The 14644-nt window shown below is 44.8% G+C and overlaps 1 protein-coding gene across 4 annotated transcripts in view; it reads right to left on the bottom strand.

The window, feature by feature from the left end:
- dnm1b (dynamin 1b) overlaps nt 1-14225 on the bottom strand; it is a 250550-nt gene extending 236325 nt beyond the window's left edge. For 3 of the 4 annotated variants that reach the window (XM_078550074.1, XM_078550075.1, XM_078550077.1), the window contains exon 1: nt 13826-14210. In XM_078550074.1, the coding sequence (XP_078406200.1) occupies nt 13826-13986 (161 nt within the window). In that variant the 5' untranslated portion in view covers nt 13987-14210. Of the gene's footprint in view, nt 1-13825 lie in introns of all 4 variants that reach the window. The other variant, XM_078550078.1, reaches the window with a different exon arrangement.
- Nucleotides 14226-14644: the final 419 nt, after the last annotated feature.

Raw genomic sequence — 14644 nt, 5'->3', positions numbered from 1 at the left:
AAGAAGTCACTTCACTAGAATAAATGTTGGGAAAGCTCATTACTCCAGGCATGGAGTGCAGAATCGCACCACAGATTGACCCCAAATGCCAACAGGAAGAACCGAGTTTCCTTTAAAAAAAAAGAACAATGACAATACAATTCAAGGTTTTGAACTCTGGAATGGAGTACTGTCGAGTACTGGAGCGTCGAAGTTCTGTTACCAGACTAGTAATCCAGCAGGCCGTGAACTCTAATCCAGAAATTGTGAATCGAAATTCAGTTTTAACTAAGATCTGGAAATTTTTTTATAAACTTCACTATGAGGAAAAGCAACCACAAGATTTGCCTTTAAGAGCAGCGTTGTCCAAAAGAAATTACTGGCTAGTCATGGAGGTGGTTAGGATGAGACTGTTTTTACCACATGCAGTAACTTCAGTTAAACAGTCTTACATATAATACAGGTGTATATACTCACTTTGCTCATGTACATTTACTTAACGTCTTGCACCAGTGGCCAAGGAAGAGCAGTCACGACAATCAAAAGAAAACCATTCACATACTCTTGCTTTTTCACCTCACCAACATACACACAAGGTTAAAATTCACAGGCATACACTGTGCGAATATGGCTTCTGAGATCACACACCCAGTTGCGGTGTCAATCACTCAATCTTTATTTATGAATCAGAAATGCAAGCAGCCATGCCTGGATTATCAACTTGCCACATGTGACTACAGCAGCTCTATTGGACATCTCTGCTTTAGGGAAGGAAGCCTGCCATCCTCACCTTGTCTAACCTGTGTGACACTTCCATCCTAATGTCAGAGACAGAGTAATTTACAACACAGAAGGAGGCCATTCAGCCCATTGAGTCCATGCTGACTCCCCACAGAGCAATGCAGTCTGTCCCATTTCCCCACTCTGTTCCCATAACCCTGCAGGTTTAATTCCATCAAGTGCCCATCCAATTTCCTTTTGAAATCATTGTTTCCTCAGTCACCATCCTCCTGGGCAGTGAACTCTAGGTAATTACCACTCACTGCGTAAGAGTTCTTCCTCACATCCCCCCTGCATCTCTTCCCCAAAGCCTTTAATCTGTGTCCTTTCATCCTTGTACCAACAGCCAATGGGAAGGGTTTTTCCTCATCGACCTTATTTAAGCCCATCATAATCTTGTACACCTCTTATCAAATCTCCCCACCATTTCCTGTGCTCCAAGGAGAACAACCTCAACTTCTCCAACCTAACCATGTAACTAAAACCCCGCATCCCTAGGACAATTCTGGTCTCTTCTGCAACCTCTCCAGGACCTGCACATCTTTCCTAAAAAGTGTGACGACCAGAACTGGATGCAAAACTCTACTTAGGGCCTAACCAGCGTTTCACATAGGTTCAGCATAACTTCCCTGCTTCTGTACTTGATGCCTCTATTCATGAGGCAAAAAAATCCCATATGTTTTGCTAACCACTCTCTCAATATGGCCTGCCACCTTTGAAGATCGATGTACATGCACCCCTAGGTCCTTCTATTCCCACTCAATTTTAAAACTGAGCCAGACAGTAAGTAAGAGCTTCTTTAAATATATAAAAAAGGAAGAGAGAGGCCGAAGTGAACAAAGGCCCCTTACAGAATGAGGCTGGGGAAATAATAATGGGGAACCAGGAAATGGCAGAGGAGTTGAATAAATACTTTGCTTTAGTCTTCATGGTAGAAGACACTAATAGCATTCCAATACTAAATAGTCAAGGGACAAAAGAGGGGGTGGAAATAAATACAACAACTATCACTAGAGAAAAAGTACTAGGGAAACCAATGGGGCTAAAGGCCGATAAGTCCCCTGGACCCGATGGGTTGCATCCTAGGATATTAAAGAAGTAGCTACAGAGATAATGGATGCACTGGTAGTAATTTTCCAAGAATACTTAGATTCTGGGAAAGTCCCAGAGGATTGGAGAACAGCCAATGTAACACCCTTATTCAAAAAAGGGAGGAAGACAAAAAAAAAAGATAACTATAGGCCAGTTAGCTTAACATCTGGCATTGGGAAAATGTTGGAGCCTATTATAAAGGATGTAATAGCAGAGCATTTAGAATTATGCAATCTAATCAAGCAGAGTCAGCATGGCTTCATTAAGGGGAAATCATGCCTGACACATTTATTAGATCCTTTGAGGTGGTAACTAGCAGGATAGATAATGGGGAACCAGTAGATGTAACATGTTTAGATTTCCAAAAGACGTTCGATAGGATACCGCACGTAAGGCTACTTAATAAGATAAGAGCCCATGGTGTTAGGGGTAGTATATTAGCATGGATAGAGGATTGGATAACTAATAGAAGAAAGAGAGTTGGGATATGGGGGCGCATTTTCAGAATGACAGCCTGTAACCAGTGGAGTGCCACAGGGATCAGTGCTGGGGCCTCAATTATTTACAATATATATTAATGACTTGAATGAGGGAAGTGAATGTACTGTTGCCAAATTTGCAGATGATACAAAAATAGGTGGGAAGACAAATGGCGAGGAAGACGCAAGGAGTCTACAGTGGGATATAGACAGGTTAAGTGAGTGGACAAAAAAGTGGCAGATGGAATATAATGTGGAAAAATGTGAGGTTATGCACTTTGACAGGAAGAATAGAGGAGCTGATTATTTAAGTGGAGAAAGACTGCAGAAGGCTGCAGCATAGAGGGATTTGGGAGTCCTTGTGCATGAATCACAAAAAGCTAACATACAAGTCCAACAGGTAATAGGGAAGGCAAATGGAATGTTGGCCTTTATCTCAAAGGGAATGGAGTATAAAAATAGGGAAGTCTTGCTAAAACTATACAAGGCACCAGTTAGATCACACCTAGAATACTGTGAACAATTTTGGTCCCCTTATCCAAGGGAAGATATACTGGCATTGGAGGCAGTCCAGAGGAGGTTCTCTAGGTTGATTCCAGGTATGGAGGGATTTTCTTATGAGGAGAGATTGGGTAGGTTGAGCTGGAATTTAGAAGAACAAGAGGCGACTTTATTGAAACATATAAGATTCTTAGGGGGCTTGACAGGGTAGATGTTGAGAGGTTGTTTCCCCTTGTGGGAGAATCTAAGACCAGAGGGCTTAATCTCAGAGTAAGGGGGCGCCCATTTAAAACAGAGATGAGGAGGAAATTCTTCTCGGAGGGTAGCTAATCTGTGGAATTCTTTACTGCAGAGGGCTGGACAAGCTGGGTCGTGAAGTATATTCAAGGGTGAGATAGACAGATTTTTAACCAGTAAGGGAATCAAGGGTTATGGGGGAAAAGGCAGGAAAGTGGAGTTGAGGATTATCAGATCAGCCATGATTTCATTGAACGGCAGAGCAGACTCGATGGACCAAATGACCTACATCTTATGGTCTTATAGCCATTTAGTCTATATTGCCTCTCTTATGCCAAAATGCATCACCTCACACTTCTCTATATTAAATCCCATCTACCACTTGTCTACCCATTCTGCTAGTCTATGTCCTGTTGCAGGCAAGTCATGTCACCCTCACTATTCCCCACTCCAAGTTTGATATCATCAGCACACACACATCAAAAGAAAAAAAAAATCAGTGGTCCTAGCACCAACCCTTAGGGAACACCACTGTCTACCACCCTCCAGTTTGAAAACAGCCATCTACCACAACTCGCTGATTTCTGTCCAATATTTAAACCAATTGCATATTGGCCCTCCTATTCCATCAGCCTCAGTTTTGTTAACCAGCCTTGTTATGTGATACCTTGTCAGACGCTTTCTTAAAATCCATATAGACAATATCAACTAGATTCCCTTTCTCAACGTTCTGTTTTACTTCATCATCCTATACTAGTGTGGTTGATACTTGGCTGCCTGATGTGGCCTAACAAGCTATTCTGCTCAGGAAGGCCAGCCACCAGCACATTTGCAAAGCAACTCAGGGTGTGCAATAAAAGTTGGCTTTGTCAGCAATACCCACATCCTGAGGGAGAATTTAAAAAGAAGACATTACTGCTTCTAAGATCAGGTTGGTGATCAACAGGTTCAAGACCCACTCCAGGACTTTGGCTTGCATTTCTAGGCTGATACAAGTGCAGTACTGAAGGAATGCTGCATTGACTTTCATTTGAGATGTTAAACTACCTCCACTACCTAAAGAAAAGCAAGAGAGTTCTCCGGGTATCCTGGCCAACATTCCTCCCTCGACCAACACTAGCAAAGATGATTACCTGGTTATCCACTCATCTGCTGCTTGCAGGACTTTGCTTTAAGCACCTTGGGACTTCTCTACTATGTTAAAGGTGCCATATAAATGCAAGTTCTTGGTATTGTTGGTCTTGGATGTAGTAGTTGTGGTTCTGGATTTACAGATATGCTGGAGGCAATGCTGTTGGTAAGCTCCATCTTTTATTGATCATTACACTAACTATGTACAGTAAAAACTCAGCATGAGGCTCTACATAGAACTCTCTCTCTCTCTCCCCAAGCTCTTATCATGATGAGCTTAATCACTGATGTAGATTATATATTTACACATTTAACATTAACCTTTTATCCTACAGTAAGAAAATAGGACGTGGCATTTGCCTACTACAAATATCAAATTACTTTTAAGTCGTCATTGTTAAGTTCTTTGGGATAGCTTGAGAATATAAAATTCTATGTAAATTCAACCTGCAAAGTCGGGGGCAAAAATGGGAACATAAGGAGAGGGAGCCCTGTGTTAAATTTAAAGGGATCTGGACCTAAAGAGCACAATAAGACATGACAACAACTGCAGAGTAACAGTAGAGGGCAGATTTTCCCAGCAATGAACGCTTGTCACCAGTTACACGGGGCAGAATGTTTAGGTTGGCACGTGGCCGTGATCGGCGGGTCCGGGAGCGGCCGGGGAAAGGACCACCGACTGCAATTGGCCCCCAACCACAATTTCAAGCTGGCTGGCCAATTAACAGCCAGCCAGTGTGAAACACGCGTTGAAATGCTCTGCGCTGCTGGGGTGGCGATGGGAGAACGCCAGGCGTTGGTGTAAGCAGGAGCGTGGGCAAGTGCAGAATGAAAGCGCCGTGAATGAAGAGAGCTGCCTCAGGGAGCTGAAGACTTTAAAAAAAACTTTATTTAATACTTTTGAAGTCAGAACAAAAATGTCCAAACATCACAGTCACCTGAACATATACATTATTAAAATTCTGTCCGTAGATTTTTTTTTTTTAAATTTAATAACGGAAACATCCCACCCTTGGCTGAGGTTTCATGAAAAATGCAAAGGCCGCCTGGCCGATTCGTCTGTCCGCCAACTATGAGGTTGGACAGACCACGAAAAGTCGGGGACAATTACAACTCTTAATGGGATTAATTGCCCTCAATTGTCAGCGGGTAGGCTTCCAAATTCTGCACACGCTCACCGAACAAAATATTGGACCAGATGACATCAGGATACTCGCCCAACGTCATCACGTACTATTTTACGCTTGAGCGGGCTGGGCGTGTGCCATTCTGCCCATGTAGTAGCTTATTGTGAGAAGGATACCCCGCTATCCTCTTGGCTGGGCCCTCATACTGAACACAGGGAAAAAAAACAAAACCAAACAAGAAAAGAACCACAAATAAACAAATTTGGCTCTGGATCGGAACACTCAAAAACCCCACAATCTGTATTCATGCTCCTCCAGTGGTCCCCAGCATCACAGATGCCAGTCTTCAGCCAATTCAATTCACTCCATGTGATATCAAGAAATGGCTGAAGGCACCGGACACTGCAAAGGCTATGGGCCCTGATAATATTCTGGCAATAGTACTGAAGACTTGTGCTCCAGAACTTGCCGTGCCCCTAGCCAAGCTGTTCCAGTACAGCTACAACACTGGCATCTACCCACCTATGTGGAAAATTACAGGTATGCCCTGCACACAAAATGCAGGACAAATCCAACCTGGCCAATTACCACCCTATCAGTCAACTTTCCATCATCAGTAAAGTAATGGAAGGGGTCATCAACAATGCTATCAAGCGGCACTTGCTTAGCAATAACCTGCTCACTGACACCCAGTTTGGGTACCGCCAGGGCCACTCAGCTCCTGACCTCATTGCAGCCTTGGTTCAAATGTGGACAAAAGAGCTGAACTCCTGATGTGAGGTGAGAGCGACTGACCTTGATATCAAGACAGCTTTTGACCGAGTGTGACATCAAGGAGCCCTGGCAAAACTGGAGTCAATGGGAATTAGGGGGAAAAACTCTCCACTGGTTGGAGTTATACCTAGCATAAAGCAAGATGGTTGTGGTTATTGAAGGTCAGTCATCTCAGCTCCAGGACATCACCACAGGAGTTCCTCAGGGTAATATCCTAGGCCTAATCATCTTCAGCTGCTTCATCAATGACCTTCCTTCCATCATAAGATCAGAAGTGGGGATGTTCGCTGATGATTGCACAATGTTCAGCACCATTCACAACTCCTCAGATATTGAAGCAGTCCATGTCCAAATGCAGCAAGACCTGGACAATATCCAGACTTGGGTTGACAAGTGGCAAGGAACTCACGCCACACAAGTGCCAGGCAATGACCATCTCCAACAAGAGAGAATCTAAATATTGCCCCTTGATGTTCAATGGCATTACCATCACTGAATCCTCCACTATCAACATCCTGGGGTGTACCATTGACCAGAAACTGAACTGGACTAGCCATATAAATACTGTGGCTACAAGAGCAGGTCAGAGGCTAGGAATCCTGTGACAAGTAACTCACCTCCTGACTCCCCAAAGCCTACCCACCACCTACAAGGCACAAGTCAGGAGTGTGATGGAATACTCTCCCACTTGCCTGGACGAGTGCAGCTCCAACAACACACAAGAAGCTTGACACCATCCAAGACAAAGCAGCCCACTTGATTGGCACCATATCCACAAACATTCACTCCCTCCATCACCGACACACAGTAGCAGCAGTGTATACCATCTACAAGTTGCACTGCAGGAATTCACCAAGGTTCCTTAGACAGCACCTTCCAAACCAATGGCTGCTACCATCTAGAAGGACAAGGGCAGCAGATAGATGGGACCACCACCACCTAGAAGCTCCCCTCCAAGTCACTCAGCATCCTAACTTGGAAATATATCGCTGTTCCTTCACTGTCGCTGGGTCAAAATCCTGGAACTCCCTTCCTAACAGCACTGTGGATGTACCTACACCACAAGGTCTGCAGCAGTTCAAGACAGCAGCTCACCACCACCTTCTCAAGGGTAACTAGGGATAGGGAATAAATGCTGGCCCAGCCTGCGAAGTCCACACCCTGTTAATGAACAATAAAGAAAAATTATCTTTTCCTCTATATTCCAGCTATCACCCAATACAACCAAATCCAACAGGTGTTATTAATTTCTGTCGCTGCTCCAGTCATAATGCATAATACACAAACGCCAGGTCTGTTATCTGATTTACAAGTAGTCTGACTCTGGTTAAAATCAGACTTTTTGACAGACTGTTCTACTCTTCCACAAGATGCTCATTTAACCATCTTAAACACAAATTGGCTATTTCCTCTCACTTCTCACTGACAATCATTAGTCACTCAGCTCAGGAAAGCAAGGGAGATGTGAAGGATCCTCAACATGACAAGCAGTTGTATGTGATTCCTAACCACATTCTGCCACTTCTTACTCAAACCTACTGATCTAATGCAGTCAGAAAATTTGGAATTCCAGCCTCTGTTCGAAGTTCACTTGGAAACCTTTAGGACAAGGGGCTGTAAATGATAACATCTCAGCATAAAAGTCACCCTCTTCCACTGTCACTTCAATAATCCCACTCTCTCACCTGGTCGTTTCCAAGCCAAGAAGATATCGAGGTACTGATTTGCAGCTTGCATGACCCACCCATTGTAATTTTCTTATTGCCTATAATATCAAAACATGCTTACAATGCAATCCATTACTGCAAGTGCTGGCCAGTCTGTACAACCAACAGGGGGCCCAGGAATAAACTACTGCAGATTGGCCACTGGTCAATATTCCTCACACATTCCACTCACCCATCACCAACTGCTTCCTACTTTCACTTCATCTGTCTTCTATTTGATCTTGGGACATGAGCATTGCTGCCATCATCTATTGCCCATCCCTAATTGCCCTCAAGAAGGTGAGGGTGAGCCACTTACAAGTGAGTGGCTTCCTAGACTACTTCAGAAGGCAATTAAAAAAAAAGATTCAGCCCAACATGGGTCACATATTGGCCAGACTGGGTGAGGACATTAGGTGAACCAGAGGGGTGTATGACAATCCAGTGGGTTCTTGATCATTAAGACGACGACTAGCATTTTAGTCCAGATTTACTAATTAAATTTAAACTCTCCCAGCTGCCAAAGAGATTTCAGAAGCACTTATCCAGACCTCAGATTACTAGTTTTCAATAACATGACCACTATGCTGCAGTCCCTAACTAATTCCTCTGTTATCTGCAGCAAAACACAAAGGCAGGACAGCACAGGCTATTCCATCAATCATCTGGTCACCAACTGATTGGGGCTTCTTCTGCACTACAGTACTCAAACACATACCTGTAGCATAATGCAACACCAACTGAGAAAGGTGGGCACTGTGCTGCAGAATATCATATAACTAACACCTAGGCTTAGCCAGCCAAGAACAAGGCAAACGTAAACATAAAAGTACTGAAGAAACACTTATTCCAACAGATAATGCTCAATTTGCACATGGTGATAAATAAACGCAGATAACACCGGAAGGAAGAACCTCAAAATAGCAAGAATAAATGCCGACAATTTAATATCAGACTGACATATTGGAATCCACAAATGTCACCGACATTTAGAGAAGGGTCAAAATCGGAATTCCACGGGAGTGCTTCTTGATCTAGGACTCAGGTTTATGCATAATGCATTAGTGCCCAACCCTAGCACTATCTGGGGTTTGAGTGAAAAATAATGCTCGCTCGAGATGTGCTGGTATCACTTGGTATAAATTGGTTCGGGGTTTGTGGGAATAATTGCACAGTGCAACTTTGCTCCACTTGGGACGTGTGACATTAAACCAGTCACACAGAAAATAGTCACAAGTGCCCATGTCTGGGTTTCTGGATCTGCAAACAGATTTCAAATTGGGCACAGGTCACAAACTTCAAGTCACACCCTGAATAAATCGAACCATTTGGAATCTCCAGCCGAGATACCTAAGCAACACTTTCAGTGCAAGCCTCTATAGATTTCAGCTGCGAAAGAAAGAACTAGGGCTGGGTTTGAATGCAGGAGTAATATCTTTAACCAAGGTATCAGACATCACTTCCTGTCTAACAAACATTTCCTGTGCATGGAACCATCAAAGCAAAACGATAGGATTAGTCACCTTACCCCCTCCGTATTCATCAAACAAGAGAGATATTTGCATCAAACTATAGTGAAGGACCCCAATGCGAAAATCAGCCATTGTGCACCATCAAAGCTTCACTATTATCCATTATCACACAATTCCAATAGACAACACATTTTCTCTGGCTTCGTGTCCAACCTGCACCCCAACACTGGCAGCTGTGCCCACCTTGGCCCAGAGCTCTGGAATTCTCTCTCATAACCCCTCCATCAAGTCCCTCAACCTAGCTTTTGACAATCTGTTCTGATGTCTCCTTCTTCAACACTGTCAATTTGTGCCCAGGTTACAACAATAACAACTTGTATTTATATAGTGCCCTTAACATAGTGTAAAATCCCAAGGTGCCCCACAGGAGCATTGTCAAACAAAATCAGGAGCCGAGCCACCTGCGGAGATATCTGGACAGGTGACCAAGAGCCTGGTCAAAGAGTTAGGTTTTAAGGAGCCTCTTGAAGAGAGCGAGAGGTAGAGAGGTTAAGGGAGGGAATTCCAGAGCTTAGGCAGCTGAATACACGGCCACCAATGGTGAAGCAATTAAAATGCAGGATGTTCAAGAGACCGGAATTGGAGAGGCACCAATATCTCAGCAGGTTGTGGGGCTGGAGGAGGTTAACAGAGAGGGAGGGGTGAAGTCATGGTGGAATGTGACATCAAGGATGAGAATTTTAAAATCAAGTTGTTGTTTCACTGAAGGCCAATGTGGGTTGTTGGTGATGGATGAATGGAACTTGGTGCAAGTAAGGCCAAGGGTTTGGATGACCTCAAGGGTACAGAGGGTAGAATGAGATGTTGGCCAGAGGTGCATTGGAATAGTCAAGTCTCGAGGCAAGAAAGACACAGATGGATTTGACGTTCCTGTGCAGCACCTTGGGATGTTTTATCATCTTAAAAAGGTGTTATATAAATGAAAGTTGTTTTGCTTCAAGTGTCCAACATTGGCATTTTTTCCTATGACAGTATGGAAGTCATAATTACATAATGCAGAGTTCCAATGATGGAACATTTGCTTTGCTATGTATCTTACTGTCCACACACAAGGCAAGTCCCTCTGCCTCTTGTGCCAAACCCATGCAATAATTAGACTGAGCACCATAAAAAAAGACACCGGAATTGAGAGATATCATTAAAAATAATAATAGTAGATGTCAGATGACCCCTCCCCTGACACTTAGTGGGGCTGGAGTGTCATGACTCCTGTATTTCAATGATCAACTATCTGAATGAGATACACTGTCACACACTGGGTGATATTTAATACAGGTAATGGGAGTCCTGCCCAATGGCTGAAGAGCTGGCGAGACCCCTGCATCACCCCTTTGGGGGATGCCCACTGGCATTAGATGCTGCTCAGACATCTAGGTGGCCAGCGGTGGGCCTTCCCCAGGCTGAGTACCAGTGGTGGCAGGGATGAGGCCCTTAAGTGGCCATTAACTGCCCACTTAAGGCCTCAATTTTGACAGTGGGGCAGAAAGGCCATCCATGAGCCTTCCCACACTATACTTAATCGGCAGCAAAGGCAGGAAGGTGGTGTGGTCCCCACCCCAGCACCCTCCTGCCCAATTAAATGCGCCTCCCCCCTCCCCCTCCCCCCTCCTCCAAACTCACCTCAGGGGAGGGCAATAAATTCCACCCATCATTTCTTAATGGCAGCACCATGATAGCTTGGAAACGTTCATAACTGCAACCATCTCGATAGATTCTGTGGCAGGCCACCGAAACATTTGTTTTTAAGGTTGCATGGAGTGGGGATTGCATTTGGGCCCTTGTTTCCGAAATCATTGGACAAGACCATGTAATATTCTACAGACTTGCTCATTTTGCAGAGAGGCTCAGTAAAGTCAGAGGCACTGTGTAACCTCTGCTCCACCCTACACTCCCTCCTCTATTAAGAGGAAAAAGGGAGTCTGGCTTGCACAAATGACCCTTTCAAATATGAAAGCAGCAATATTAATTTGGGGAGCAGAAAGATTCTACTGTTGCTACATTGGATGCTGTTGGGACATTGCAGACTTGATGGGTCGGGTGTCCGAACTGAGTCGAGACTGTTCATGCTGAAACAAATATCGCCCTATTTAAGCTCAATGAACTGTAAATAAAGGTTTAAGTAAACCACAGAACATTCCCTTAGTGCTACCATTACGAAAGGTGGGATAAAGCTTTATTAGCAATGGGACTTATTTGCATGGAGATCAAAGTAAAGCAAATGGCACTTGCTTTCAGGGCAAAGAACCATGCTTTACAGCCCATGAAGTAACATTGAAATGTAATCACTGTTGTAATGTAGGAAATACAACAACCAATTTGCACACAGCAAGCTCCCACAAACAGCAATGAGATACTGAACAGATCTGTGTTTAATGATATAGCTATAAGGAATAAATATTGTCCAGGACAGCAGCAAGGACTAAGATGAAACAAATATCTTCCTCGGATGACTATTCTTTTTTTAAAATCTTCCCCCCCCTCCCCCAACTTCCTGGGCCATTTGTCACTTGTTTTTATGTTTTGCTGTCACAGGGTGCTGACCCTTATTCTGCCATTAGCACATCTTACCTTTATGCCACTATCAACACCTTCTTTAGTCTTTTACATTGACATTAACAGTCTCTTTGTCCTGTGTCCATGACATCTTTGTCAATCTCTCGAGCTCCCACCTATCCCTGACCTATTTTGCTCTACCCCCTCTTAAACAGTACACTATCCATCGCATTTTTACCTCTCTTTAGCTCTAAAAACGAGCCATACAGATGTGAAACATTAACTTTGTTTCTCTCTCCACAGATGCTGCCAGACCTGCTAAGTTTTTCCAGCATTTCCTGTTTTCATTACAGCAGCGAGAACTCCCCTGCCCTCTGATCTAACATCCTCCAGAAGGGACAAGTGCTTGGGTTTGTCATTTCACCTAAATGACAGTACCTCCTACAGTGCAGCACTCCCTCAGCGCACTGCAATGGGATTGTCGGGCTCGATTTTGCGCTCAAGCCTCAAGGGCAGCAGAGACCCATGCGCTAACTGGAGTCTACGAATAACCCGGAGCTTCAATCCTTCACATGGAAGAGGGGGTTGTAGCCAGTCATAGGGGGCTGACAGCAATAACCAGAACCAAATAAGAGCAACAGGGACATGTCGATGGACCCTTAAAAGAAATCAAGCAGTACAAAATGGCACTTGATCAACTAAATTCCCGTGACAAAAGGTGCAGTTTCACATCTGAATCATGAAACATCATTAATTTCACAATGAGGTCAAGCATGTAACATCTCACATCCACAAGCCGCCCCTCCATCGTGTAAAAAAAAGGTGCTATTTTATAACGTCCAATCACTGCAATCATGTGTTGTACTCCATGTTGCCACGGTGACAACGTCTGACTGTAGATGTTATTTTTTTTAATATAAATATGAATATTTATATTTCCAATCCCCCTCGTTTCGAGCAATAATGTGCTGGTGAATACGGTCAATGACTGATTAATTAACGCCTGCAGATTATAAACCCTAACTCCACCCCACCACCCCCCACCCCAACCAACCAACCAAAAAATATTTTTAATGTGCTAATGTCCTCTGCGCTAAAATATTTTAATATGTCCAAGCTGCCTAGAAGCTCTCAATGTACCAAGTGCTACAAAAGGCTGGGAATCTAGATGCAGATGTGGGGGATTTAAGACATGATATCCCTTTAGATAACGTCAAAAAAAAAACAATCCTACAGCCCACCCCCCCCCCACCACCCCACACACAGACACACACACACAGACAGACTGAGGCGCTGAATGCGGTGAAATTTGGGGGTGGGGAGGGGGGGGGGTGAAATTGGTGATGCATTAACACTGAGCTCGACCTAGCATTCGCCCCATGCTGACTCAAGCAACCAAGCTGCCCTACCGATGGGATACAGCAGCCCCAAGGTCAATGAATGAACCAGATGGAATGAAACCAGAAAGCTGGGATATTGATACCTATCAATGTCATGCATGTTTCCCCCCCCCCCCACCCCCTTTCAACCCATTAACACCCCAGGTTGTGGGGCGGGTGTTGTGTATTGGGGAGTGGGTGATGAAAGCTAAACAATGCGAGCTCAGCGATGTACAACTTGCAACATTTTTCCAGTCCATATTTTGCAACAGGGTCGGGGGGGGGGGACAGTGATAGGCGGAAGGTTAAATCTGCTGAATTGGTGTCAGGGAAGCTGATCCAGCCTCTCTCCGTAATTCGCTGCGGAACACACCAGGGATTTCAAATCTGATTTACCCAATTGCAAGCAGAAAGATTAGGGCAGGAATTCGGATGCAATGCAATAAATAGATATTTGCTATGGTCGTGCTGGTGTATTTTGCCTCTCTCCCTCTCTCTCTCTCTCACTGTCTGTCGCAGCGGTTTTACATTTTAAAAGAAAACTTGTTCCTCCCTCTTGATTATGCATAATAACAAATGGAGCGATTTTTATAAAACAGCAAGGCATTGACTCACTTTCCGACGAAATTTTCCAGCACCGAGCTCTTGCCGGCGCTTTGCCCCCCTACCACCCCGATCTGGGGCAAATCCAGGTTAGCATTCTGTCCGATCTGAGCGAAAGCATCCTGCATCCGATTGACCAGCGGGATCAGCTCCTCCATCCCACGGTTTCCCATCTTTAAAACACCAGCAGCAAAGCTCAAACAAGAGAAAAATCCAAATAATCAACTCTTAACCAGGATAAATAAAGGGGGCTGGGCGAACGCTTTAGCTCAGTTTGCAAAAGGTGCACATTTAGCAGGAGGTTAGGGTGGAATTGCAAGTTTAAAAATGAAAAGGTTGCCGCTCTCCTGGAGCTGGGAGCCGCAGCCTCTCCGCTCCTGCCTGCGCTCCCGGCTCCGTCTGCTCCCGGGACACGGGGCGATTTAAAGGGACAAGAGGCGCGCTCACGGCGCAGGCGCCCTCCGCGCGGCGACTGCCGGGACCTGTAGTCCCCGCCGCCGCGACGTCACCTTGTAGGTGGCGGAGGAGGAGGGGGTTGCCGGACTACAGCTCCCAGGATGCACCGTGCCACCCCCCCCCCCCCCCCCCCCCACCTTCCACTTCTCCCTGCTCCCTCCATCTGTCTCCCAGGCTTGACCAGAGCCTGCAGACTGGGTTCATTTCCAATTGCCATGGGTTCGTGCTCACGGTGCACGCCGCCTGACCATTTGTTACCCTTGCATTTAGTTTTTTTTTTCCCCAAATGAAGCTGATTAAAGCAAAAATCGATTTGAATGAGTTGCAGTCAGGATGCTATCCCCCTGGCTATTGGCGCATAGGCGCGAGTGTTGC

The sequence above is a fragment of the Cetorhinus maximus genome, chromosome 10 (assembly GCF_964194155.1).
Source record: "Cetorhinus maximus chromosome 10, sCetMax3.hap1.1, whole genome shotgun sequence".
NCBI classification, from domain to species: Eukaryota; Metazoa; Chordata; class Chondrichthyes; order Lamniformes; family Cetorhinidae; genus Cetorhinus; species Cetorhinus maximus.
The sequence above is the reverse complement of the archived record's forward strand: the minus strand, read 5'-3'. Positions and strand labels throughout refer to the sequence as shown.